We start from the raw sequence: 26117 nt of genomic DNA, 5'->3' as shown, positions 1-26117 counted from the left end.
ATTAATCGAGAAACAACAGATTGAAAATCTCCATAATACTGATTTTGGTACAGCAGTAAAACTTAAACATGATTAAACAGTTGGATGAATATTTCGGAGGATTCCCGTAACAAGGTCACTATCGCTCTATTGAGTTCTGAGAAATGAGCATGAATAATTAACTGAGGCTCATATCATGTCATATGAGCAGCGGGTGAAAGAAAGTGTGTCATATAGTATGTGTACGTTTCAATGATTTATTTTCCATAAAGCAACACAATCCCACTCACACAAAACATTCTAGGGGTTTCAGTGTTGCAGGGCAGGGAGGATGACTCCAGTGCAGGACCCAAAGCCCACCCTGTAATCATCTCTTACACAATGACCTGGACAGAAAGACAAACATGTACCGATATGATGAAACTGCTTCTTGTTTCCCTCCATCTTTTATATGGTTAGCTGCAATAAAGGCTCAGTTATTATTCTGTCCTACATGTCTGGTATATATGTGGGCATAATTAAAAAATCAAAAGGCTTGTACTGCAGCTCCTAAAACAGGGTAAGGGTGACCTCACCCAACTTTTTTTTAATTTTGGCCAACTGGTAGTATGTCCATTTTGCTGGTGTTTCCGAACCAGTTTGCCGATTATTACTAACCTGTAATGGTGACTTCATCTCCATCCCGGAGGAAGGTTCTGGTTTCTCCTCCACCAAGATCAATGCTCTTGGATCCCCTCCATGATAGTTCCAACATGGAGCCAAAACTCTGTGGATCCTTTTGGGAGACAGATTATGTGCACTTTAACGCGTTAATTACGATTAATTAATTCCAAACAGTGGCAAGGCCAGCTCCAGCCCCCCATTCGGATTTCAAAAGTAGTTATCCATCAATTTGTTGCGTATATGTAATTATATAGGGCGATCATTCATTCATATGGGTTCCCAGTCATAAGGGCCCTCCGATATGGCCCCTGACAAAAATGAGTTTGACACCCCTGCTTTAGTGGTTCAGAACGGCATTATTCAGCTCACACTGCCATTTATTGGCACAAACATGGAACAGCAGAGTAACAAACGGTCACAGACTCCTGGACCGGCCAAAACTAAAATTGTGGGTACACTACATTTCCAACAGTGTTATCTATGACTCAAATCAAGATGTGACCTTGTAAACAACTTATTTCTTCTTTAATAGAGACTGGCGACTAAAAATGTTTTTAGCAAAGCAAAGCAAATGTATTTATATAGCGCATTTCATACACAAGGTAGCTCAATGTGCTTTACATGATTAAAAGCATTTAAAAACAAAGAAAAAAAACAGCTTATAAACATTTAAAACAAAGAGAAACAAAAGTACAATTAACACAGCGTACAGTGCAACAACTATTTAACAGTAGAAATTCTCTAAAAAGCATGAGAAAATATTTTTAAATATTCCTAAACTCTGAGATGAAATACGAGTATTCATACTGTTAAAACAGGTCTGTGCTTTTCTGACAATGAACCACTTTTATAATGTATTAAATTGATACACAAATAGATATAATAATCATCGAAGTAATAATAATAATAATAATAATAAATAAATTAAATAATAAATTATTCAAGCATAAAGGTGTCCACACGTGCACTTGGCACCAGGACACCCGAGGTCGCTGTTCGATGATCGACTTTGTGGTCGTGTCATCGGACTTGCGGCCGCATGTCTTGGACATTCGGGTGAAGAGAGGGGCGGAGCTGTCAACTGATCACCACCTGGTGGTGAGTTGGCTCCGATGGTGGGGGAAGATGCCGGTCCGACGTGGCAGGCCCAAACGTATTGTGAGGGTCTGCTGGGAACGTCTGGCAGAATCCCCTGTCAAAAGGAGTTTCAACTCCCACCTCCGACAGAACTTTGCTCATGTTCCGGGGGAGGCGGGGGACATCGAGTCCGAGTGGACCATGTTCCGCGCCTCCATTGCTGAGGCGGCCGACCGGAGCTGTGGCCGTAAGGTGGTGGGTGCCTGTCGTGGCGGCAATCCCCGAACCCGTTGGTGGACACCAACGGTGAGGGACGCCGTCAAGCTGAAGAAGGAGTCCTATCGGGCCTTTTTGGCCTGTGGGACTCCTGAGGCAGCTGATGGGTACCGGCTGACCAAGCGGAATGCAGCTCTGGTAGTCGCTGAAGCAAAAACTCGGGCATGGGAGGAGTTCGGTGAGGCCATGGAGAAAGACTTCGGGACGGCTTCGAGGAAATTCTGGTCCACCATCCGACGTCTCAGGAGAGGAAAGCAATGCACCACCAACACTGTGTATAGTGGGGATGGGGCGCTGCTGACCTCGACTCGGGACGTTGTGAGTCGGTGAGGAGAATACTTCGAAGACCTTCTCAATTCCACCGACACCCCTTCCCATGAGGAAGCAGAGTGTGGGTTCTCTGAGGCGGGCTCTCCTATCTCTGGGTTTGAGGTCACCAAGGTAGTTAAAAAGCTCCTCGGTGGCAGGGCCCCGGGGGTGGATGAGATTCGCCCGGAGTTCCTAAAGGCTCTGGATGTTGTGGGGCTGTCCTGGTTGACACGCCTCTGCAACATCACGTGGACATCGGGGACAGTGCCTCTGGGTTGGCAGACTGGGGTGGAGGTCCCCCTTTTTAAGAAGGGGGACCGGAGAGTGTGTTCCAACTACAGGGGGATCACACTGCTCAGCCTCCCTGGTAAGGTCTATTCAGGGGTGCTGGAGAGGAGGGTCCGACGGGAAGTCAAATCTCAGATTCAGGAGGAGCGGTGTGGTTTTCGTCCTGGCCGTGGAACAGTGGACCAGGTCTACACCCTCGGCAGGGTCCTCGAGGGTGCATGGGAGTTCGCCCAACCAGTCTACATGTGTTTTGTGGACTTGGAGAAGGCGTTCGACTGTGTCCCTCGGGGAGTCCTGTGGAGGGTGCTTCGGGAGTATGGGGTACCGAACCCCCTGATACGGGCTGTTCGGTCTCTGTACAACCGGAGTCAGAGTTTGGTCCGCATATCCGGCAGTAAGTCGGACTCGTTCCCGGTGAGGGTTGGATGCTGCCCTTTGCCGCCGATTCTGTTCATAACTTTTATGGACAGAATTTCTAGGCGCAGCCAAGGGGTAGAGGGGGTCCGGTTTGGTGGCATCAGTATTGCATCTCTGCTTTTTGCTGATGATGTGATTCTGTTGGCTTCATCAAGCCGTGAGCTCCAACTCTCACTGGAGCAGTTCGCAGCCGAGTGTGAAGCGGCTGGGATGAGAATCAGCACCTCCAAATCTGAGACCATGGTCCTCAGTCGGAAAAGGGTGGCATGCCCTCTCCAGGTCGGGGATGAGATCCTGCCCCAAGTGGAGGAGTTCAAGTATCTTGGGGTCTTGTTCACGAGTGAGGGAAGAATGGAACGGGAGATCGACAGGCGGATCGGTGCAGCGTCTGCAGTGATGCGGACTTTGTCTCGGTCCGTTGGGGTAAAGAAGGAGCTAAGCCGAAAGGCGAAGCTCTCAATTTATCGGTCGATCTTCGTTCCTACCCTCACCTATGGTCATGAGCTGTGGGTCGTGACCGAAAGAACAAGATCCCGGATACAAGCGGCCAAAATGAGTTTCCTCCGCAGGGTGTCCGGGCTCTCCCTTAGAGATAGGGTGAGTAGCTCGGTCATCCGGGTTGATCTCAGAGTAGAGCCCCTGCTCCTCCGCATCGAGAGGAGCCAGATGAGGTGGCTGGGGCATCTGATTCGGATGCCTCCCGGACGCCTCCCTGGTGAGGTGTTCCGGGCACGTTCCACCGGGAGGAGACCCTGGGGACGACCCAGGACACGCTGGAGAGACTACGTCCTTCGGCTGGCCTGGGAACGCCTCGGGATCCCCCCGGAAGAGCTGGATGAAGTGGCTGGGGAGAGGGAAGTCTGGGCGTCCCTGCTAAAGCTACTGCCCCCGCGACCCGACCCGGATAAGCGGTAGAAAATGGATGGATAATAAATTATTATTATTATTCTCTATTAGTGGCGACCAGTCATCCTGGTCCCTTTGCAGAAAAACAGCCCCAAAGCATGATGTTTCCACCCCCATGCTTCAGTAGGTATGGTGTTCTTTGGATGCAACTCAGCATTCTTTCTCCTCCAAACACGACAAGTTGAATTTTTTCCGAAATGTTCTGTTTTGGTTTCATCTGACCATATGACATTCTCCCAGTCCTCTTCTGGATCATCCAAATACTCTCTCGCAAACTTCAGACGGGCCTGGACATGTACTGGCTTAAGCAGGGGGACACGTCTGGCACTGCAGGATTTGAGTCCCTGGCGGCGTAGTGTGTTACTGATGGTAGCTTTTGTTACTTTAGTCCCAGCTCTCTGCAGGTCATTCACTAGGTCCCCCCGTGTGGGTCTGGGATTTTTGCTTACCGTTATTGTGATAATTTTGACCCCACGGGGTGAGATCTTGCATGGAGCCCCAGATCGAGGGAGATTATCAGTGGTCTTGTATGTCTTTCATTTTCTAATAATTGCTCCCAAAATTGACTTCTTCACACCAAGCTGCTTACCAATTACAAAGTCTTCCTACCCTGGTGCAAGTCTACAATTTTGTTTCTGCTGTCCTTTGACAGCTCTTTGGTCTTGGGCATAGTAGAGTTTGGAATGTGAATTTTTCCCCTAACTTTTCAGGTACATGATGAAACTTACAGGCCTCTCTCATCTTTTTAAGTGGGAGTACTTGTGCAATTGGTGGCTAAATAAATACCCCCCTGTGTGGGTGTGTGTATATATATATATATATATATAGACCATTTCCAAAGAAAATTAATATCATGGAAAAGGTAATTTATTACCATAATTCCATTCAAAAAGTTAAACTTTCATAGATTATAGATTAAGGCCCCACAATTTCAAGAATGTATTTGTTTATTTTATTTTTTACATACTTTGGCCTTCCAGCTAAAAAAAAAACCCTCACACAATCAGGAATTCAAAAAATTAGAATACTGAGAAGAAATCACCATTTACAATACTTTGCAGTTTTAGTAGAAAAAAAAGAAAGAAATTAGGGTCACATTAAATCAATTAAAATATGGTACTTTATATGTTAATCTTCAATACTTGGTTGGGAATCCCTTTGCTTAAATCACTGCCTCGAAGCGCTTCCTACATTGGCTCAGGCACAGAAGTGGCTTGACCCTTGGAACCCGACAGTTGTAGCTCATCTCCCGGATGCGTCTGAATGTGGTAGTTCTTGAATTGTGATCCCCGCCTCATTCCACTCTTTATGATCTCTGCTAGATTCTTGAATCTTCTCTGTTTGATAATCCACTGAAGCCCACGGTCATCTCTTTGATTGTGCATCTTCTTCTGCCACATTTTGTCCTTCCACTAGACTTTCCATTGATATGCTTGGACATAGCACTTTGTGAACAGCCAGCCTCCTTAGCTATGAACTTTTGTATCTTACCCATCCTATGGAGGGTATCAATGATGGTGCTCTGGCCAGTTGTCAAGTCTGCAGTCTTCACCATATTGAACCCAACAGAGACAATTAAACCAAACTGAAGCAATTTAATGACACCTGGGGAAACCTGTGCAGGTGCTTTGAGTTTAGCAGATGAGTAGTGTGTGACACTCAGTTTAAAACATGTATGGCCTGCAAAATTTGGGCTGATTTCTTCACAGTATTCACATTTTTTGAATTCCTTATTTTGTGGGTTTTATGAGCTGGAAGCATCAAATTATGTAAAAATAATTTATCTATAATCTATGAAAGTTTAACTTTTGGAATGGAATTATGAATATAAATAAACTTTTCCATTTTATATATATATATATATATACACACACACACACACACACACTCATACACCACATTATTGTATTATTATTATTGTTGTATTGTACATGTGCTTATCAAACACCACGGTACCACCTTGCACCGCCTTCCCCACCACCACAAGTAAATTCTCAACCTTGAGGAAACACTGACTTCTATGCTTTTCTGTGACTGTTGCAACCAGGTGATGACACTCCGTGACACACTAAGCTCAGTGGCCACTTACCTCTATGAAACTTCGCAATGGCATGGTTGTGCTGATCAATTGTTAGGTGTAATTTTAGTCTCATGATGTCAAAATGTTAACAGCATGATAAAGAGAACTCTTTAAATACCTATTTGAATTTAATTTGGAAATATCTTTGTGGATTCATGGATCAAATACCTGTTGTGAATTTTGTTGTTGAGCTCCTTGTTAGAGAATGGCAAATTGTGCAAAAAATAAAACATCGAACAATTGGACCTGTGCATTAAAAAATTTTGAGAAGGTCAAAAGAAGTTGACCTGTAAAGGTTATAGTGCATTATAGGTTCATCCTGAAATTTCACCCGAAATCCAAATATCAAACTCTTTGTGAGTCGTGTATACAGTGTATATACTGTATAAATTTATACACATACTGTACAATATAGAAACAAACATACAAACATAAGAGAGATAAGGTTTAGCCTTGACTAATGTACAAAATAATCTGTTACCATATGCACAGGTATGTACTGCATGTTAACTAAATGTAAGTTCTGTGCCATCAGACACTTACAGGTCCACTTATGGTACCAGAAGCCAGCAGGTCTCCAGGTCTGATGTTGCACCCATTGACTGTGTGATGAGCGAGCTGCTGTTTCATTGTCCAGTACATATACTAAAGAGAAATGGAGGAAATGAGAATTTATGCAATAGCAGTAGTTGTACCAGAACTTAATACAAAGATGAGCGTATAATGATTGTTGGGATGCGTCAGATTATTATTTTTTTAAATACTAATGGTCATGTACTGTATTTACTATTATTGTATATTTTGTCATTTTGACACAAATGGGTAAGGTTTGTCATCTGTCACATGGAGTTATTCAATAGTTTATGTTAATTTAACATACGGAATATTCTTACCTTGAAGTTCGAATTGCAGATGGTTGAAGAGTCTTTCATAAGCTGCCCTAGAGAAGTTAAAAAAGCATGACAACTAAACGTTTTCATTACATAATATATATACAAGCAATATACACCGACTGGTCACAACATGTACAATCTAATGTGAGCTAATACACGATTGTATCAAAATTAGTGACTTTAATAATATTCCATTTTGATGAACACAATAAAAGAAGTATAAACTGAACAATGTGTTAATGTGTTTGTATTTTGCAGTGGTGTAGCATTGCGCTGTATCACATTTCTAACATTTTGCTACCTCATTTAGCTACATGAGGGTCAACATATTAGACACAGCTCTGTATGTACTTTATTGTACTGTACTGCAAGTTGCAGTGCCATTCTTCAAGCACAATTATCACTGTACCAGATTATCGCACTATTAGTCATTTCAAACTGCTCTAAATTGCTTGAGGACTTTGCATCATTTGCACAATTGTCATTGTATCAGCATCACCACATTACTGGTAACCTTTCATTGCTCAATGACTCTCCGGAGTGTGTTTTTAAGTCTTAAAAGTACATTTTGGCCGTCTGTTGTCGTAATAGAGCGGCTCCAACTACTGGAGACAAATTTCTTGTGTGTTTTTTACATTGATCCTGATGATTCTGATTCTGATGACATTGCATACATTCAACCAATTGAGAACATGTGCAGCTGTGATGGAGAATTGTGAGCACAGGAATGGTTAAAATATTTTGGGTTAAGAATAGGTAGAAGCACATAGTATAATATGAAATATAGAGAGTGAGAGAATTGTGTAACCCCTGGCGGACGTGAGTCAGTTCATGTGTGTGGGATGTTGCCTGCAAAGATTCACATCGTGAAACAGCTTTGTTTCCTCCATACCTTTTAGTGATACAAACAGATTGATGTTGAAAGTGTAAGCATCTTCATGTCGGAGGTAAGGGAGAGGCTGTGGATCCTGCGAGAAGGGATGGGAGCGGGGGGCACAGAAACTAAATTATAGTATATGGCACTAAGAATAACAGTCATTCTTTTAAATAATGAAACAACTATATAATAATGAAAACATCCAATCTGCCCCCAAATATTAAAGGTCTGGCCTTTGCCGTAGTCAAGTCATGTCATTCTAGCGGAATCAGCCTGAAAAATGCAAAAACTGAATGACATGAAATAAATGTTAGAGGTAATTAAGTAAATTTAAAAGGAAATACATCTAATTCCGTAGGTCGACCTAGCAAGGAGAAATGATAGATTTCACGTGTTCATTTCGAAAGACACATATCCAATATAGCTGTGTTTACATTAGCGGAACACATGGAAAACCGCGTATGTGCATTTGATTGAAACAACTGTCACTTGAACCATGCATGCAACTTTTATTTTTACTAGTGGAGCTACGAATCTTACTATTCACCAGTGTCTACATTTAGAAAAACTGAGTTCACTTGACACGGGTATTGCATTAATGATGGGAGATTTTTGTCTCCTTTTTTCATTGATATTGTACTGTGTTATCATTTAAAACAGTGTTTTATATTGCAGTTGTATGAGAGAACTATGTATGTGAGTCTTAGTAGTTATGCTTCCCCCTCGGCTCCGCTGTCTTCTGGGGTTCCACAGGGTTAAAGCCTGGATGGTGGCCCTTGTAAATCTCTCTTGGTGACTTCGGCCCCTTACCACACTTTGTAAAGCCAGCAGCACACAGTAACTCAAACAGTATCAAAAAGTAACTCATGCTTTTATCACCTATCAGCTGGATTACTGTAATGCACTTTACTTCCTCAAACGTCGGCAGACAGTTCAAAATGCTGCCACTCGCCTTTTAATAGGAACACATAAGAGGGAGGACATAACTTATTTTGTAGCTTCCCTCCACTGGCAGCTTCTGCATTTTAGATTTTAATTTAAGATTCTGCTATTTGTTTTAAATGTTTTAATTGGTCTTGAAATGTTTTACCTCTCTGAGCAACTCCATCCCTACACTCCTGCCCGGTGCCTCAGGTTAGCTGACCAGCTTCACCTGCAGGTACTGAATTCTAAGTGGATGTTCAGAGGGCACTGGGCTTTTTGTGTCAGTGGTTCCAAACTATGGAATGACCGGCCAGTGCACATTAGAAATGCCCCTTCGCTATCCATTTTTAAAACTTGCCTTAAAACCTATTTTTTTATTTGTTGGCATTCAAGACATCATGACCCTTATTTCAGTCCTTGTTTTTATTGCCTTTAATTTTGTTACTCAATTATTCATTTACCCTATGTTTTATGCTTGATTTTTATTATATTATTATTATTATTATATTATACATTATATTTTTATGTACAGCACTTTGTGTCTGCTGGGGTTGTTTTTAAAGTGCTCCATGAATAAAATGAGTTGAGCTTTCAAATACATTACAGGGATTGAATTAAAATGTATGTATGACAATAAATATTTGAATACTGAAACATAGTGTTTGCATCAATGGTCGTGACCTGAATGGGATTAGGCTCTGCAAAGGGTAACAAGGCCTCCATGGGGACCACCCAAGGTGAGATGGTTGTTCCAAAGTTCTTCCCCAAGAATGGACCCAAAGGAACATACTCCCAAGATTGGATGTCCCGAGCTGAAAGAGATTTTACATCAGCATAAGTGTTGATACAACAACAGTGAGACAATGTCCCACGGTAAGCATGATAAAAGTCCCGTATTTTGGCTATTTAGATCTCCATAGACTGACTCGTGTAGAAGATGCACTTGTGAAACCACATGTATGTTATGTTGACAGCGCTGGCTTGGAAGCAGAGAGGTAGGCGGAGAGCTTCGCTAGTGACGTAGATAAGCTTGATAAATTCGAATGACCTCATTTCAAGCCTCTCAGCAGAAAAACACCTAGAACTCAGGAATGCGTGGATGAAAAAAAAAAACAATATACGCTACAAAAGAATGGTTAAGGTCTGCTTGTACTTAATAATAGGAGTGATGCGCAACCAACTTCCGCATTCGCCAAAACAGTTCGAAGCACTTCCTTCTGGTTCAGGGAACTGGCGGAGCCTGATGACAGGAGACCAGAACAAAGCACCTGTAGAAATATTATACGTCTACTTTTGCTTTGCACAAGATGTCTTCAAGAGTCACCAAAGATGACAGCCAATGTTTAGGCTTTGTTCATGTTTACATATACAGTACTGTATTATATTGTAAGAGGATTTATTTTAAGAGGATTTATTTTGAGATTGACGTATGTCAAAATGGAAGTATGTTATTATTTCATGTATGGGGGACTAGAGTAAAGGAATTGTAAGGATACGGGGTGGGGAAACCAGGGTGTAACAAAAAGAAAACTTTGAGGGAAGTAATTTTTGGAACGAGTTGCCTCATTCAAGTGGTAACCGTACCAATTCCCTGCACCGCCACATTTTTATGGGGGACGGAAAGGAGGATTTTTCAAGATGGTGCAGATGTTTTGAGGTGACTGTTCGTGCACATCCTGATACTAACAAGGACAGTTTGGCAAAACTGTTACCTACGTGCTTGGGTGGCGGAGCTTATAGTTACTGGGACAGTTTATTGGATGGATAAAAAAGAGACTACACAGCCGTTAAAGAGAGACTAAAAAAAAACATGGAGAAAAATGTAGACACTTCATTGCTGGACTTGACCCTTACCTACAACTGCAAGGTTACGAACAGGGTGTTAAGACGCTGGACGAGGCTCTGAATTTTGCAATACAAATTGAGACTGCTCATCGAGCAAGTAAAGTGTTTTCTGCTCCTGCTCCTCCACAGCCTTTTCCAACAACACCCACATACCCTGACATTTTGCCAGTCTCAAGACCTCACCTGCCTCTATCTACTCCCTGGTTGTCCACTCAGCTATGGCAGATGAAATGAAGAAAATGTTAAAGACTATTGAGACATTGTTGGACAAGGTGGAGTAGTTGCAGTTGTCAGTGCAAATGAATATCATCTGGTTCCGTTCTAATTGATGGCCTACAAAAAAGGTCTCATTGCCAAGATGTGAGTCAAGACACATCTCATGATGAGTAAGAGCAGAGAGCTGTCTCAAGACCATCGGAAACTAATTGTTGCAAAACATAACGATGGCATTGGTTACAGGTGCATATCTAAGCTTGTGAACGTTCCAGTGAGCATGGTTGGGCCATAATACGTAAGTGGAAAGCCAATCATATCACCATAAATTTGCCTGGATCAGGTGCTCCTCGCAAGCTTTCTGACAGAGGAGTGCAAAGAATAATCAGAAGAGTTGTTCAAGAGCCAAGGACCACCTGTGGAGAGCTTCAAAAAGACCTGGAATTAGTAGGTACGAAAAACACCATACCAACAGTCAAGTTTGGAGGTGGGAACATGATGGTGTGGGGCTACTTTCAGAAAATGGTACTGGTAAACTTCACATTATTGAAGGAAGGATGAATGGGCACATGCACTGACACATTCTTGACAAAAATCTGCTCCCATCTACGAGGATGATGAAAATTAACAAAGCTGGACATTTCATCAGGATAATTATCCAAAACATACTGCCAAGGAATCTCAATTGGTTTCAAAGAAAAAAAATAAAGCTACTAGAATGGCCCAACCAATCACCTGACTTGAATCCAATCGAAAATCTATGGAAAGAACTGAAACTCAAGGTCCATAAAAGAAGCCCACGGAACCTTCAAGATTTAAAGACTGCTTGTGTGGAGGAATGGGCCAAAATCACACCAGAGCAATACATGCGACTAGTTTCCCCATGCAGGAGGCATCTTGAACCTGTCATGGCAAACAAAGGCTTTTGTACAAAGTATTAAATAAATACCAGTTGGCGTGTTCAATACTTTTTCCCTGTGTCATTTCACATTATTATACATAAATTAATTTCTGATCTTATTTGTTCTACTTTCTTTCTATGTATGGATTACTTGGGTTGTTCCCAACGTCCGGTGAATTGTTCATAACATTAGCAATTTTGGAAATCTATTTAGTGAAGAAATGGTGACGTGTTAAATACTTATTTCAGCTGCTGTAGATGGCAAAACTGTGCCATTAGTTTGTCCATGCCAATATGTTCCACGCCTGACTGCTGTTTCAGTATCATCCAGTTACTATTCTGGCTCTTTCCCAGAAGGTCAACGATACAGGTGTGCTTGAACCACATTACACAGAGAAATGTACAACGGGCTTTGCATGACTTTGGCAGGACTGATCTCGTCACCCACAAAACCGATACAACTTGTGACACCCCAATTTCACAGGGAGGTTATTGCACGTCCCCTGCTATGAAAGGTGAAATTTGCCATCAAGTTAAAGCTCTTAAAGCCTAGGACTTGATAGAGGACAGTATGAGCCCTTGGGCCAGTTCCGTGGTAATGGTGAGAAAGAAAGATGGGTCATACAGGTTTTGTGTTGATTCTAGGAAACTAAATGTTGTCACTGTGACTGGTGACTAACATGAGTCTTAAAACCTCCCCACCAACGTTCCAGAGATTCATGGAACTAATTTTGAAGGGACTTCACTGGACAACCTGTGTGATTTATCTTGATGATATTATTTGCATGGGAAAAAACTTTGAAGATCACTTGCACAATCTTACGGACATTCTTGGTCGTTTTAGAGAAGCAGGTCTAAAGCTAAACCTTAAGAAGTATGACTTTTGCAAAACGAGTATGAAGTATATGGGGCACATTGTGTCACATGATGGTCTGACTTTGGATCCGGTTAACAGTGAACGGATTGGTAATTAGCCTGTTCCACGCTCCCCAACAGAGGTGCGCGCATTTTTGGTACTGTGCTCATACAATAGATGTTTTGTTCATAGATATGCGTTCATACCCCAGCCTCTACATAGAATCACACAAAAACAAGTTGTGTTTGATTGGAGAGATAACTGTTCGGTGGCTTTTCACACACGAAAAGATCCGCTCACTTCACTAATCATGGCCTTCCCTGACTTTGACCAACCATTTTTTAAAGTCACAATGCATCCAATCTTGCAATTGGTTCAGTGCTATCTCAGATACAAAATGGACTAGAAAGGGTTGTGGCTTATGCGGGTCATTTACTTTCAAAAACTGAGAGAATATGGACTACGTACAATAAAGAACTATATGCTACTCTATGGTCAGTTAGACACTTTAGACACTATTTGAGCTGTAATCCATTCACGGTTGTTACTGATCATCGTCCTGTGCTCAGTTTAAGAAAAATAGACATCACGCACAACCCCACATGACGCCGAGGTCTTTGGGCGTTGGATTCTTATCAATCGGAAATTACTCACAAAGAAGGGAAGAAACACAAATGCAGATGCTCTGTCACGGATCCCTTCTGGGACACGGGAGTCTAATCAGGTGATGAATGCTCATTCAGCCGAGTGTCACTTGCTTCCTAATGATGCAAAGACAGTGACCTCCATTTCTGAGCTGCTAGGCTCAGCTTTCGAACCTCCAGCTGACAAAAAAAAAAACTCATCTCAAGTGTTTTCTGTGGACTGTAATACTACGCAGGTAGATGTGACATTACCACAGACATTTTCTATTCATACTGCTGACATCATTGCTGGAGAACCTTCTGATCCAGTGCTTATGGAAGTGTCTACCTGGGTGAAAAATCAGGAACACCCTTAAATTAGACAGGTAAAATGTTGGGTTTAGCGAAAGCTTTGGTGGGAGTTTCATAAATTGGTACTGCGTGAGGATGTACTGTGTCGTAGAGGTCGCAGTGTACCAGGGAAACCTGAGTGGTATCATGTGTTAATACCTGCTTCATCAGCTAGGAAAGATCTGACATTGAAAACCTCTGTAATTTGTGTAACTCATGTGAAGCCTTGAGAAAACCTGTTCCACAACTCAAAGCCCCTTTACATTCTATCCAGACAGACATGCCCTTTCAGTTTGTGTGTACCGAATTGGAACTTTTGAGGTTGTATCTGTGAATGGTGAAGGACTCATTTATGAGCTGTTCGATAAGAGAACGCCTCAGTCTGCAACCAAAGTAATTCACTATGATCGTTTAAAACCTTATCGTTGCACTCATGACACATTCCCAGGGACCATGTGTCTGCCTTCTAGACACACTGGTCCAGATTACGTAGCATCGTCTGGTTCTCTTCCCCGGAGTTTCGGTCAGTGTTGTGGATCGCTGCACTATTTGCATATCTGTTGTTGACCAATACTGGCCACTCATGCCAGAGTAACATCTGCTCCATTTGCACACTGATTGAGGAGTATCTGCAACATTTGCACAATCAACATCGTCCCAGATTATCGCACTACTCGCTTGAAGTCTCGGCGCCCTTTGCACAATGGTCATTGCACCGGACTATTGCAATATTAGTCTTTCGAACTGCTCTAAGTGCTAGAGGACTCTACATCTTTTTGCAGAATTGTCCCCCCCAAAAAAGTACCAGCATTACCAGATAACTAGCAACCCTTTATTGCTCAGTGACTGTTTTTTGTCAATGTCTTTATGTCTCAAAAGTGTTCTCTGTCAATTGACTGTCTGTTGTCGTACTAGAGTGGCTCCAACTACCGGAGACAAATTTCTTGTGTGTTTTTTGGACATACTTGTCAAATAAAGATGATTCTGATTCTGATCAGACCCCAGGGCTAGGCCTTCTGTACCATTACAAAGGAGACCAAGGTGACACGTTGCTTCCCTCTATGACCAGGAGTGGTGGTACTGTTCGCAAGCCACCTCCTCTTATGAGAATGTTAAAGAGCTAAATAAAAATAATTTGAAAAACAAACAAAACAAAGTTATGGATGATATGTGCCTCTGTTTAAGTAGTTTTGCCCATAGCCTGGTATTATTGGTCATGTAGTTTCCCTATTACTGGTTTCCCACTGTTTTCTCTGCAGATGTTTTATTTTTCTGACCAGGCACCATAAAAAAAAAAATAAAATACGAGAATTTCCAATTTAAATGTGGACATTTCATTTGAAGAAAGGGAAAAATGTAAGTGTCATGGGTGTGTGTTAGGGTTGTTGTCTTCCCCGTCTCATACACACCTGCTCCTGAGAGCATCTTCCCCACCTGTGCCTTGTTTACCATAATTAACCCATGCATTTAACCTTGTGTCTCATTCTTTCTAGTCGCCAGTTCGATGTACCTTGTCGTCGCGTTCCAGCATTCCTTGTTTCCATGTCACCGACTCATTGTGAGACGAGACCCTGTTCTGATAATTTACCTTGCCTCTTTGCCTCAAGTTTTTTGGAAACTGTTGCCTTTTCGGATTGCCTGCCTGTGTACCGACCTCTGCTCGTTTATTAAACCTCTCTTTTTTTAAACTGTCCATTTGTATTGGAGTCGTGCATTTTGGGTCCTGTCCTCTGTTCCGTTCATGACAGTAAGAGGATTTATTTTTACACTGATGTATATCAATATGGACCTACTGTATATTATTATTTCTTTTTAAGGGGACTAGAGTAAAGAAATTGTATTAATGCAGCCCTATGGGGGGGGGGGCACAAGCCAGTGCAAACTGTAAGCCGCTCCCAAGCCCGGATAAATGCATAGGGTTGCGTCAGGAAGGGCATCCGGCTTTAGACTTTGTCAAACAAATATGAGCGTTCATCCAAAGAATTCCGTACCAGATTGGCGTTAACCTACAGGGCGCCAGTGGAGATTCAGCTACTGTGGCTTGAAAACGAAGGAGAGGTGTAAAGCATGTTCTTCGGCAGAAAGAGAAGATGAAAGCACAGATCCTAGAACTGGCCGTATATATATGTACAGATTAGAGACAGTGGCACTGAAGAGACAACTGGAAGCAGAGCTGGAGGTGGTGAAAATGAAGATGTTGAGGTTCTCTCTAGGAGTGACCAGGTTGGATAAAATAAAAAATTAGCTCATCAGAGGGACGGCCAAGGTTAAATGTTTTGGAGACAAAGTTGGAGAGAGCAGATGTCTATTATTGACCTAGCAATGCAAGGTCAATAATCAAAACAGTGTCTAGGCTTACTTTGAGTCAGTGACGTGGAAATAAGGAATGCTGGAACGTGACAACAAGGTACAACGAACTGGCGGCCATAAAGAATGAGACACAAGGTTAAATGCATGGGGTAATTAGGGTACCCCATGCATTTAATTAGTAATTATTTAATTAATTTAATTAATAATTATTTATTATTTATTTAATTATTTTAATTAGGGTACACGAGGCACAGGTGGGGAAGATGCTCTCAGGAGCAGGTGTGTACGAGGCATGGGGAAAGACAACACCCATAACACACACCCATGACACATGCTGTAAAGAAGCATCGTGAAGTGGTGAGCGCCATGTACACTGACTCTATCGAGACTAAAAAGTCACTAATAAAAGTACACAAGGGGTACTAAAATGCTTAAAGGGCTACAAAGAAAACCAACATTTCAATTTCATAACTACAAAAAATACCAACTCAAATAAAATGTCCTTTCCATTTTCATATAAATTAAAAATAGTTGAATGAAACAAAACGAAGCCTGTCATGAATCCAACGCAAATATATCAGGAGGGGTTCAGAACACTTTTCTTTTTAAATATAAGAACGACAAGAAAGAAGGGGAAATGTATTTCTGTCCTATTATTCAAGCACTTCACACTTGGAAAATGTGGTATTTCTGATTTTCACAGTCGGCCTTTCTTTTAGCAGCGAACTTGAAGCACACAAATTTCATGCAAGCTAAGCTCCTAACAGCTGGCAACGTAGCAAAGTATGAACGTCTCCAAAACCAAAAGTGAAAGTTGTAAATTACACTCAGAGCAGTAAACTCTGAGTGGCGGAGTAACATGCTATGTCGTGGACGTCTTCCCCTCTATTGCTAGTCCAGGTACGAGGGGCTGCCGTCGCGTGTGTCGGCCAGAACAACTCTTGAGGCCAGACTCAGAGGTAAACTGGTAATAAATTCTCTGAGGCAGATGTTGGATTATCTCCTTTACTCCATTCCTCAAAATTTGCATACGTGCTTGTGTATGTGTGTGTTCTTGTGGTTTCCTAAGTGAGAAAGACTTGCCAAATACAGATTGGGGGATTTTGTAACAGTATATCAGAGAATGAGAAACATTTAACCCATTACAAAGGCTTTTGTTGGACAAATGAAGGTTGTGCAGATGTTCTTACCGCTCCAATCGTTCATGAGAACCATGCCAAAGATGTGTTCATGGGCTTTCTCAATGGGGATTGGCTCCCCAAGCAAATTCCCTCCACCAACAAAGAAAGCCTACACACAGAATAAAACATTTGTATATTTTCAGACACTGTATTAAAACAAATATTAACATTAAGTTGCTTGATGTTAACTAACATGTTTTCTTTCGTGATACATTTACAAACATGATTAGATGAAAGAAAGCAACAATCACCATCTCCAACTCAATGTCCAATTGCTTTGACGGGCCAAACACAGGAGGTTTTGCTGCGACAAAGGAAAGTAACATTGTTGTAACTTCATTCACTTATGTTTACTTGCAATATTCTATGTTCTAAAACATTCGTCATTTGGATAATGAACAGTATAATAATGTATGACTTAATAAAATAATAATAATATGTGAAGGCTATTTCCATCCATCCATCCATCCATTTTCTGAGCCGCTTCTCCTCACTAGGGTCGCGGGCGTGCTGGAGCCTATCCCAGCTGTCATCGGGCAGGAGGCGGGGTACACCCTGAACTGGTTGCCAGCCAATCGCAGGGCACATACAAACAGACAACCATTCGCACTCACAGTCATGCCTACGGGCAATTTAGAGTCTCCAATTATTGCATGTTTTTGGGATGTGGGAGGAAACCGGAGTGCCCGGAGAAAACCCACGCAGGCACGGGGAGAACATGCAAACTCCACACAGTCGGGGCCGGGGATTGAACCCGGGTCCTCAGAACTGTGAGGGTGACGCTCTAACCAGTCGGCCACCGTGCCGCCGAAGGCTATTTCATTAATTCAAATAAACTATTAAAGTCTAAAGGTATACCTGCACAAATTTGCATTGTAGGACATTAGTGTGTATGTTTATTTTCATTTGGTACGCGTTCATCAGTGTAGTCAGTGTAATTTAAAGTAACCTCTGTGAACTTACTCTGATCAGGTCTCATCTGCCCCGAGGGCCGACGAATGGGGGTGCCAGTAACAACCACTGATGATGCTCTACCATGATATCCCACGGGAAGCCTCAACCTGCAAAAAATAATGTGGGGTTTTTAGGGAAAATAATAAAGACCAAATAATCAGGTTTTTCCCAACTCACTGTTTAAATGTCATAATGATCTGAGATAGAGTGATTCTCTAATACAAATTTAAATAATACAATATATGATATGATATTTGTGAAAAGAGAGAGGCAGGTTCTTTTGTGCAACATTAATGTCTGGCCTCTGACTTATTGTGTTCAGAATAGAAAAATAAAATCCCACATACATGCTAAAATCTTGATTTACAGTTTCTGATCAGAACAAACAGCCTTGTCACTCACAGATAAAAGACTACAACAGTAAGCTCTAACTACAAATAAAGGCCGTTTCTGCTTTGCGACTGAGGCGGCCCACTGGCAGTTATACTTATGCTGCTATGGTAGGATGCTAATACATACAGTATGAGCATCATCCTCATCAGTAAAATGAACGTTGAACTGTCCCTGTACATATCACGGATGCAAAGCCTATAGATGTTGTTCCATTAAAGTATTCATATTTTTAGAATTACCAGTTTGGCATCAGAGCATTTTCCTTTCCCCGAAACATGGTGCCAACGTTAGTTGCATGATCCCTGGATGAGTAAAAGTCAGTGTAATCACCTGGGGGGGAAAGAATTATAAAAATAGTTCAAACAATTACCCAAAGTCAAATAAATCACCTGTAAAAATGTGCTTCTTTGAGTAACAGTCTTTAAAATGTAATATTTAAGGCAATAATTATCTTTATTATTTCAACTAGCATGAACTCAATTTGATGGGTCCTTTCCTGACGCATTAGAAGGAAACACTGCCTCCTCGTGCTAATAAGTGTTACAAAGTGACTCATGAGCTACTCTTGGCATGTACAAAATACATCCTTATACAGCCAACGGCCCTGTTACTTTGGCAGCTATGTCATTACACTGCGTCCATCATGTTTGACCCAAGGTCTGATCCTTTGGCTCATGACATGTTAGATTTGGCTACCTAGTAACTTTCCCCCATCTGTTTAATAATAGCCTCCTTCACTTTCATCAGCGCCTCTTTGGGTTACATATCCTATATTGCCAAAAGTATTCACTGACATGCCTTGACTCACAGATGAATTTAAGTGACATCTCGTTCCTAATCCATAGGGTTCAATATGATGTCGTCGGCTCATCCTGTGCAGCGTTAAGAGCTTCAACTCTTTTGAGAAGGCTGTCAACGAGGTTTAGGAGTGTGTTTATGGGAATATTCGACCATTCTTTCAGAAGCGCATTTGTGAGGTCATACACTGATGTTGGACGAGAAGGCCTGGCTCTCATTCTCTGCTCATCCCAGAGGTGATGAGCAGAGTTCTATTGGGTTGAGGTCAGCAAGCTTTTTCAGAAGAGTTAAAGCTGGAAAAGGTGGACCAATGTCATATTAAACCCTATTGTCGAGGCAGGAGAGCGAATACTTTTGGCAAAATAGTGTATGTCAACAGACAGAATTATATGCAACTCTGTGCTTAGAATTCTTTATTCTTTATGTAATTTGACCAAATAATATCGCAGAGCTTTTATTACGACAATATGTTTCTATCTCATTTTATTTTTTGTTTAATTTCAAATCTACCTGTATTGTATTCTTAGGGCACTGAATTGATCAGAACTGGACTGTTCTGGTTGTCTTAAAAGACGTTTCACCTCTCATCAGGGTTCATCAGTTCATGCAACAGGGCTAGGTAGGACAGTACTAGCCTGATTTTTTGGGTGTGGAAACTTGACTATTTATGGTTCATGTTGGATGCATGCACCAAGCCATGAATGGTATCATTCTTTTGGCATTTAAAAGAACAGTTGTTAAGATGCCTTGCGGTCAAATGGTGGTAGAGCTGCCTTAAATCCAAAAGTGACTTTGTTTTTGTTTGTTATTTGTTGGAGGCAGAATTATTAAGTCTCTTTGGAATGGACAAAAGGACGGCATTGTATGTGGGAAATAAATGGCATCGTAAGCCACCTCCTCAATTTAGAGACGGTCTTCCCATCCATCCATTTTCTGTACCACTTATGCTCACTAGGGTCGTGGGCGTGCTGGAGCCTATCCCAGCTATCTTCGGGCGAGAGGCGGGGTACAGCCTGAACAGGTCGCCAGCCAATCGCAGGTCACATACAAACAAACAACCATTCACACTCAGATTCACAGCTACGGGCAATTTAGAGTCTTCAATCAAATTTTTGGGATGTGGGAGGAAACCGGAGTGCCTGGAGAAAACCCACACAGGCACGGGGAGAACATGCAAATTCCACACAGGCGGCGCCGGGATTTGAATCCCAGTCCTCAGAACTGTGAGGCAGATGTGCTAACCAGTCAGCCACTCTGGTGCCAATTTCTTTCCATCCATCCATTGTCTTCCGCTTATCCGAGGTCGGGTCGCGGGGGAAGCAGCCTCAGCAGGGAAGCCCAGACTTCCACTTCCTCCAGCTCTTCCGAGGGGATCCCGAGGCGTTCCCAGCCAAGCCAAGAGACGTAGTCTCTCCAGCGTATCCTGGGTCGTCCCCGGGGTTTCCTCCCGTTGGGACGTGCCCGGAACACCTCACCAGGGAGCCGTCCAGGAGGCATCCTAAACAGACGCCCGAGCCACCTCATCTGGCTCCTCCAATGTGTAGGAGCAGCGGCTCTACTCTGAGCCCCTCCTGGATGACCAAGCTTCTCACCTTGTTCTTTCGGTCACGACCCACAGCCCGTGACCATAGGTGAGGGTAGGAACGTAGATCGACCGGTAAATTGAGAGCTTCGCCTTTCGGCTTAGCTCCTTCTTCACCACAACAGACCGATACAAGGTCCGCATCACTGCAGACGCTCCTTTCCTCCGCCCCTCTCTTCACCCGAGTGTCCAAGACATGCAGCCGCAAGTCCGATGACACGACCACAAAGTCGATCATCGAACGGCGACCTACGGTGTCCTGGTGCCAAGTGCACGTGTGGACAGCCTTATGCTAGAACATGGTGTTCGTTATGGACAATCCGTGGTGAGCACAGAAGTCCAATAACAGAACAGCACTCAGGTTCTGATCTGGGGGGGCCGTTCCTCCCAATCACGCCCTTCCAGGTCTCACTGTCATTGCCCATGTGAGCATTGAAGTCCCCCAGCAGAACAATGGAGTCCCCAGCGAGAACACTCTCCAGCACCCCCTCTAAGGACTCCAAAAAGGGTGGGTACTCTGAACTGCTGTTTGGTGCATAGGCACAAATTTCCAATTTTTTGAAATTGATTTTCTTTTTTTCCTTTTGGGAAACCATCCTGAAAATGCTTATTGGAGGTATATCCCCACTAATTCAAGATTTGTTTGGGTTAAAAAAAAATACCAATGGAATTATAATAAAATTATTATTCAAGGATTTTCGTTATTCGCAGTCGGGCCTATTCCCCGCGAATAGAAGGGTACCACTGTATTCACAGGCCTTCAGTACCTAACTCACTGAGATAATTTTCCATTTTTACAAAGTGCATTTTTTGTGTCTATGTTGGTGTTGTGTTTTTGCGTGTGGAGCTACCAATATCTGCAGGAAGATGCATTATGGCTGCACTCTGAGGGACAAAAGCTCTGAAAAATACAAAATACAAACTAGTCAGAAACAAGAGCGCACTATATTGAGCCACAACAAAGTAATGAATTTTAATGATTAACAAACACAATTGATGACATACAAAATGCATAGGAATAGTTTTTTTTTTGTTTTTTTTAAAGTGTCAGTTGCAAACATGGCTTGTCTTTTGCTTATTATACTATTAATGTGTGACTCACAGTGAGTCATGGTGAAAAGAGATTTCCAGTTAGTAAAAGCTGCTGGCGCACATCATTCCGACCTACCTCTTATCATCAGCTCCTGTAAGGTGATAACTAAAGTTAAAGTTATGCTGAGTGTATTGTGATTGTGTCTTAAGTCTTTTAGCTGCTGTCATTTAATAGGATGTCTAATTGCATATTAATATTAATACATAAATCACAACACAGTTTGAAAAGGTATGTGTGTGTGTGTGTGTGTGTGTGTGTGTGTGTGTGTGTGTGTATATATATATATATATATATATATATATATAGCGGCTGAAATAAGTATTTAACACGTCACCGTTTTTTTCAAATATATTTCCTAAGGTGCTATTGACATGAAAATTTCACCAGATGTTGGGAACAACCCAAGTAATCCATACATAGAAAGTAGAACAAACAAGATCAGAAATTAACTTGTGTGTAATAATGTGAAATGTCACAGGGAAAAAGTATTGAACATGCCAATGGTATTTATTTAATACTTTGCACAAAATACTTTGTTTACAATGACAGCTTCAAGACACCTCCTGTGTGGAGAAACTTGTCGCATGCATTTCTCTGGTGTGATTTTGGCCCATTCCTCCACACAAGCAGTCTTCAAATCTTGAAGGTCCTGTGGGCTTCTTTTATGGACCTTGAGTTTCAGTTCTTTCCACAGATTTTTGATTGGCTAGGTTTTTTATTTTGAACCAAATGAGTTTCCTTGTCAGTATGTTTTGGATCATTATCCTGCTGAAATGTCCACCCGCGTTTCATTTTCATCAACCTCGTAGATGGCAGCAGAATTAAACTTAATTGTTTTTAGCAAATAATCATTAACTTGAAATTTTATGGCTGAAAACACGTTCCAAAAAAGCCGGGATAGGGTGATGTTTACCACTGTGTTACATCACCTTTTCTTTTAACAACATTCAATAAACGTTTGGGAACTGAGGACACGAATTGTTGAAGCTTTATAGGTAGAATTCGTTCCCATTCTTGCTTGATGTACAGCTTTAACTGTTCAACAGTCCGGGGTCTCCGTTGTCGTATTTTACGCTTCATAATGCGCCACACATTTTCAATGGGAGACAGCTCTGGACTGCAGGCAGGCGAGTCCAGTACCTGCACTCTTTTATTACGAAGCTACGCTGTTGTAACACGTGCAGAATGTGGTTTGGCATTGTCTTGCTGAAATAAGCAGGGGCGTCCATGAAAAAGACATTGCTTGGATGGCAGCATATGTTTCTCCAAAACCTGTATATACCTTTCAGCATTAATGGTGCCTTCACAGATGTGTAAGTTACCCATGCCATTGGGACTAACACAGCTCCATACCATCACAGATGCTGGCTTTTGAACTTTGCGTCCGTAACAGTTCGGATGGTTCTTTTCCTCCTTGGCCCGGAGGACACGACGTCCACGATTTCCAAAAACAATTTGAAATGTGGACTCGTTGGACCACAGAACACTTTTCCACTTTGCATCAGTCCATCTTAGATGAGCTCGGCCCAGAGAAGCCGGCGGCGTTTCTGGGTGTTGTTGATAAATGGCGTTTGCTTTTCATCGTAGTTTCAAGTTGCACTTACGGATGTAGCGCCGAACTGTATTTACTGAGCCCTTGTGGTGATATCCTTTACACATTGATGTCGGTTTTTGATGCAGTGCTGCCTGAGGGATCGAAGGACACGGGCATTCAATGATGGTTTTCGGCCTTGGCGCTTACATGCAGTGATTTCTCCAGATTCGCTGAACCTTTTGATGATATTATGGACCGTAGATGATGAAATCCCTAAATTCCTTGTAATTGTACGTTGAGCAACATTGTCCTTAAACTGTTCGACTATTTTCTCACGCACTTGTTCACAAAGAGGTGACCCTCGCCCCATCTTTTGTTGTGAATAACTGAGCAATTCAAGGAAGCTCCTTTTGTACCCAATCATGGCACCGAACTGTTCCCAATTAGCCTGTTCACCGTGGGATATTCCAAACAGGTGTTTGATGAGCATTCCTCAACTTTCTCAGTCTTTTTTGCCACCTGTCCCAGCTTTTTTGGAACGTGTTGCAGCCATAAAATTCTAAGTTAATGATGATTTGCTAAAAACAATCAAGTTTATCAGTTTGAACATTAAATATTTTGTCTTTGTAGTGTATTCAATTGCCAGTCCTCCATGTTAACATTGCTATTTGAGTTCACCAGCCGTCATACTATACTGTATGTGGGACAGTACTGACTAAAACATGCAGGTCGTTGACTTGTTTGGCTCACTTCGGTACTGTCGAGCATGGAAGAATTGTGGTAGCTTTAAAGGATCACCAGAGTCTTAATGCCGTAAAAGTTTAAACATAATCATACTCTATGTTATCATGTGTAAAACAGCTTGTGCGACTTCACTAATAGAATGTGACCAAAATACAATCATACAAAACAGCAGCTTGGTGAAAATGATTAACCTTACAGACTTACCTACTGCGTAGAGCACTATTATCTCTCAGAATGCTCTCATTGGCTGAGAGCAAAAACTGCAAAGTACTCCGGGTCTCCTTCCATGCTTCATATCCAAGAGCCATGAAAGCATTTAGTGTAGGCTGATATATGGAACACAATACCATATATATGGTAAAACAATAGTATGCATATGCATATACATCTGCAATATGAATGGACAAATTCTATGTAAAATTGATTAATATCAGTTTGTACTAAATATTCTCCTTCAATAAGATCACTGCAGTAGCATAGTGGGTGGCAATTATCCATATGTTTTGCACTTATTGAAAGGTGTCACTGTGTGCTTTTTTTCTTCTTCTACAAAACCTGCTTACAGGCATTGCTAGGTGGAACCAATGCCGTGGATTTTCGGCTGGTTGAAAGAAAGATTATGATGCAACTGCTGTACCTGGTAGAGAGTGTTGGGTAGTAAAAAAATACATACATCAATTACAAGATGTATGTAATTGCAATCCATGACATTACTGGGAGAAAATGTGTAATCAAATTACAGTTGCTTTTGGAAATTTCCTTTTTTTTTAAAAAAAATGTCATTGATTGGCTCTCTATGGTCATGTGCCATTCTGCTATATTCTAAAACATGACAATTTTTTCTAAATATGACCTTGACGCGCCGTGTTGTGGTTCAATCTATTAGTTTGTCTGAGTCAGTTCTTATTTGTTTAAAGAACAAATATGTGCTTAATTCCAAAATTATGATCTATGATATGATTTCAATCCACTTTTTTAGAGGGAACATCCAAGAGTTGATGCGTTCCTTCAGAAATTAAGAAAAGTAATCAAAATGCAATGAAATGTAATTGAAAAAGAAAGTTATTGAATAGTAGGATATTACTGGAGTTGTAGTTACACGTACCGGTTCCCAAGTCAAAAATGTTGATCATATCGTTGCTGAAGTCGCAAGAGTGAAACAATAATATGATTTACATTTTGACACCAGCAATGCTCAGTTAATCATCGAGCCTTATTGAGTAAAATACCGTTCCCTCACAATGCAAAACAATTACCTGTTGAAAAACATCCTGGTGTTTGGACATCACAGGTCCTTGGAACAGCGAGAGTATCACACTCAGATCCAGTATCTGGTCTCCAATGGCCACCCCAATGTGACGTTTGGGCTGAGGAAATAAAACTTCATTCCTTGAGACTTAATTCTCACACTTTAGTATGCTTCTGTGACAAAAAAAGTAATCATGCAAGCTAGAAAACCAATGCTTTGACCTTTCTTGTTTTATTCAGTCCATAAAACTGAAACCAAAAGCACTTACATTATCCAATGTGGAAAATATGCCATATGGTAGATTGTGGAACGAGAAATCGGATGCTGCATCTACTTGTATGAAAGACATTTTCTCTCCTGAGGTAGTGTCGAATCTCGGTGAGTAGTACTGAGTGAAAAACATCTGGAAGCGTTTCCAGATGTTGCAGCCTTCGGACAGGCCCGCCTGCTTCTACACATCCAATCACAGTCCGCTTACTGGATCCACCCTCACAAGTTCATTGAAACCAGCTCGGTGAATGACGAAGCACTTTTCCCCTTGACGCTCACCTCACTGTGCATATATTTCAAGAAAACCGCATCATGTAAAGGTTTTGCATGAACAACTTGTCACCGTATTTGTATGCTAATAATACATTTAAACTATTTAGCTTCGACGACATACAGGCTATTTTAAACGCAGTCATTTGCTTGCAAAAAGCGTTTAAGTATCACGAGAAAAATAAAAAGTTAAAACGAAAGTTGAAAAAAAGCACGTTGCAATGGAATCGCCTTGGCTTCCGTGCTGTGGCTGACATCATA

General features: G+C 41.8%; 1 protein-coding gene across 1 annotated transcript; it reads right to left on the bottom strand.

Moving 5' to 3' along the window:
* Nucleotides 1-26105, bottom strand: fah (fumarylacetoacetate hydrolase (fumarylacetoacetase)). Its single transcript, XM_061670565.1, has 14 exons — nucleotides 25585-26105; nucleotides 25324-25434; nucleotides 24272-24393; nucleotides 21548-21597; nucleotides 18556-18646; nucleotides 17933-18030; nucleotides 17221-17273; nucleotides 16979-17078; nucleotides 9371-9501; nucleotides 7781-7856; nucleotides 6889-6935; nucleotides 6539-6640; nucleotides 637-754; nucleotides 1-365 (listed from the first exon to the last, which is right to left on the bottom strand). The coding sequence occupies exons 1-14, from the start codon at nucleotides 25717-25719 to the stop codon at nucleotides 289-291; spliced, it is 1311 nt and encodes a 436-aa protein (XP_061526549.1). The 5' UTR covers nucleotides 25720-26105; the 3' UTR covers nucleotides 1-288.
* Between the last annotated feature and the right edge of the window lie 12 nt (nucleotides 26106-26117).

This window comes from Phycodurus eques, chromosome 2 (genome assembly GCF_024500275.1).
Source record: "Phycodurus eques isolate BA_2022a chromosome 2, UOR_Pequ_1.1, whole genome shotgun sequence".
NCBI lineage: Eukaryota > Metazoa > Chordata > Actinopteri > Syngnathiformes > Syngnathidae > Phycodurus > Phycodurus eques.
Note: the sequence above shows the minus strand (reverse complement) of the source record. Positions and strands in the feature narration are given on the sequence as shown.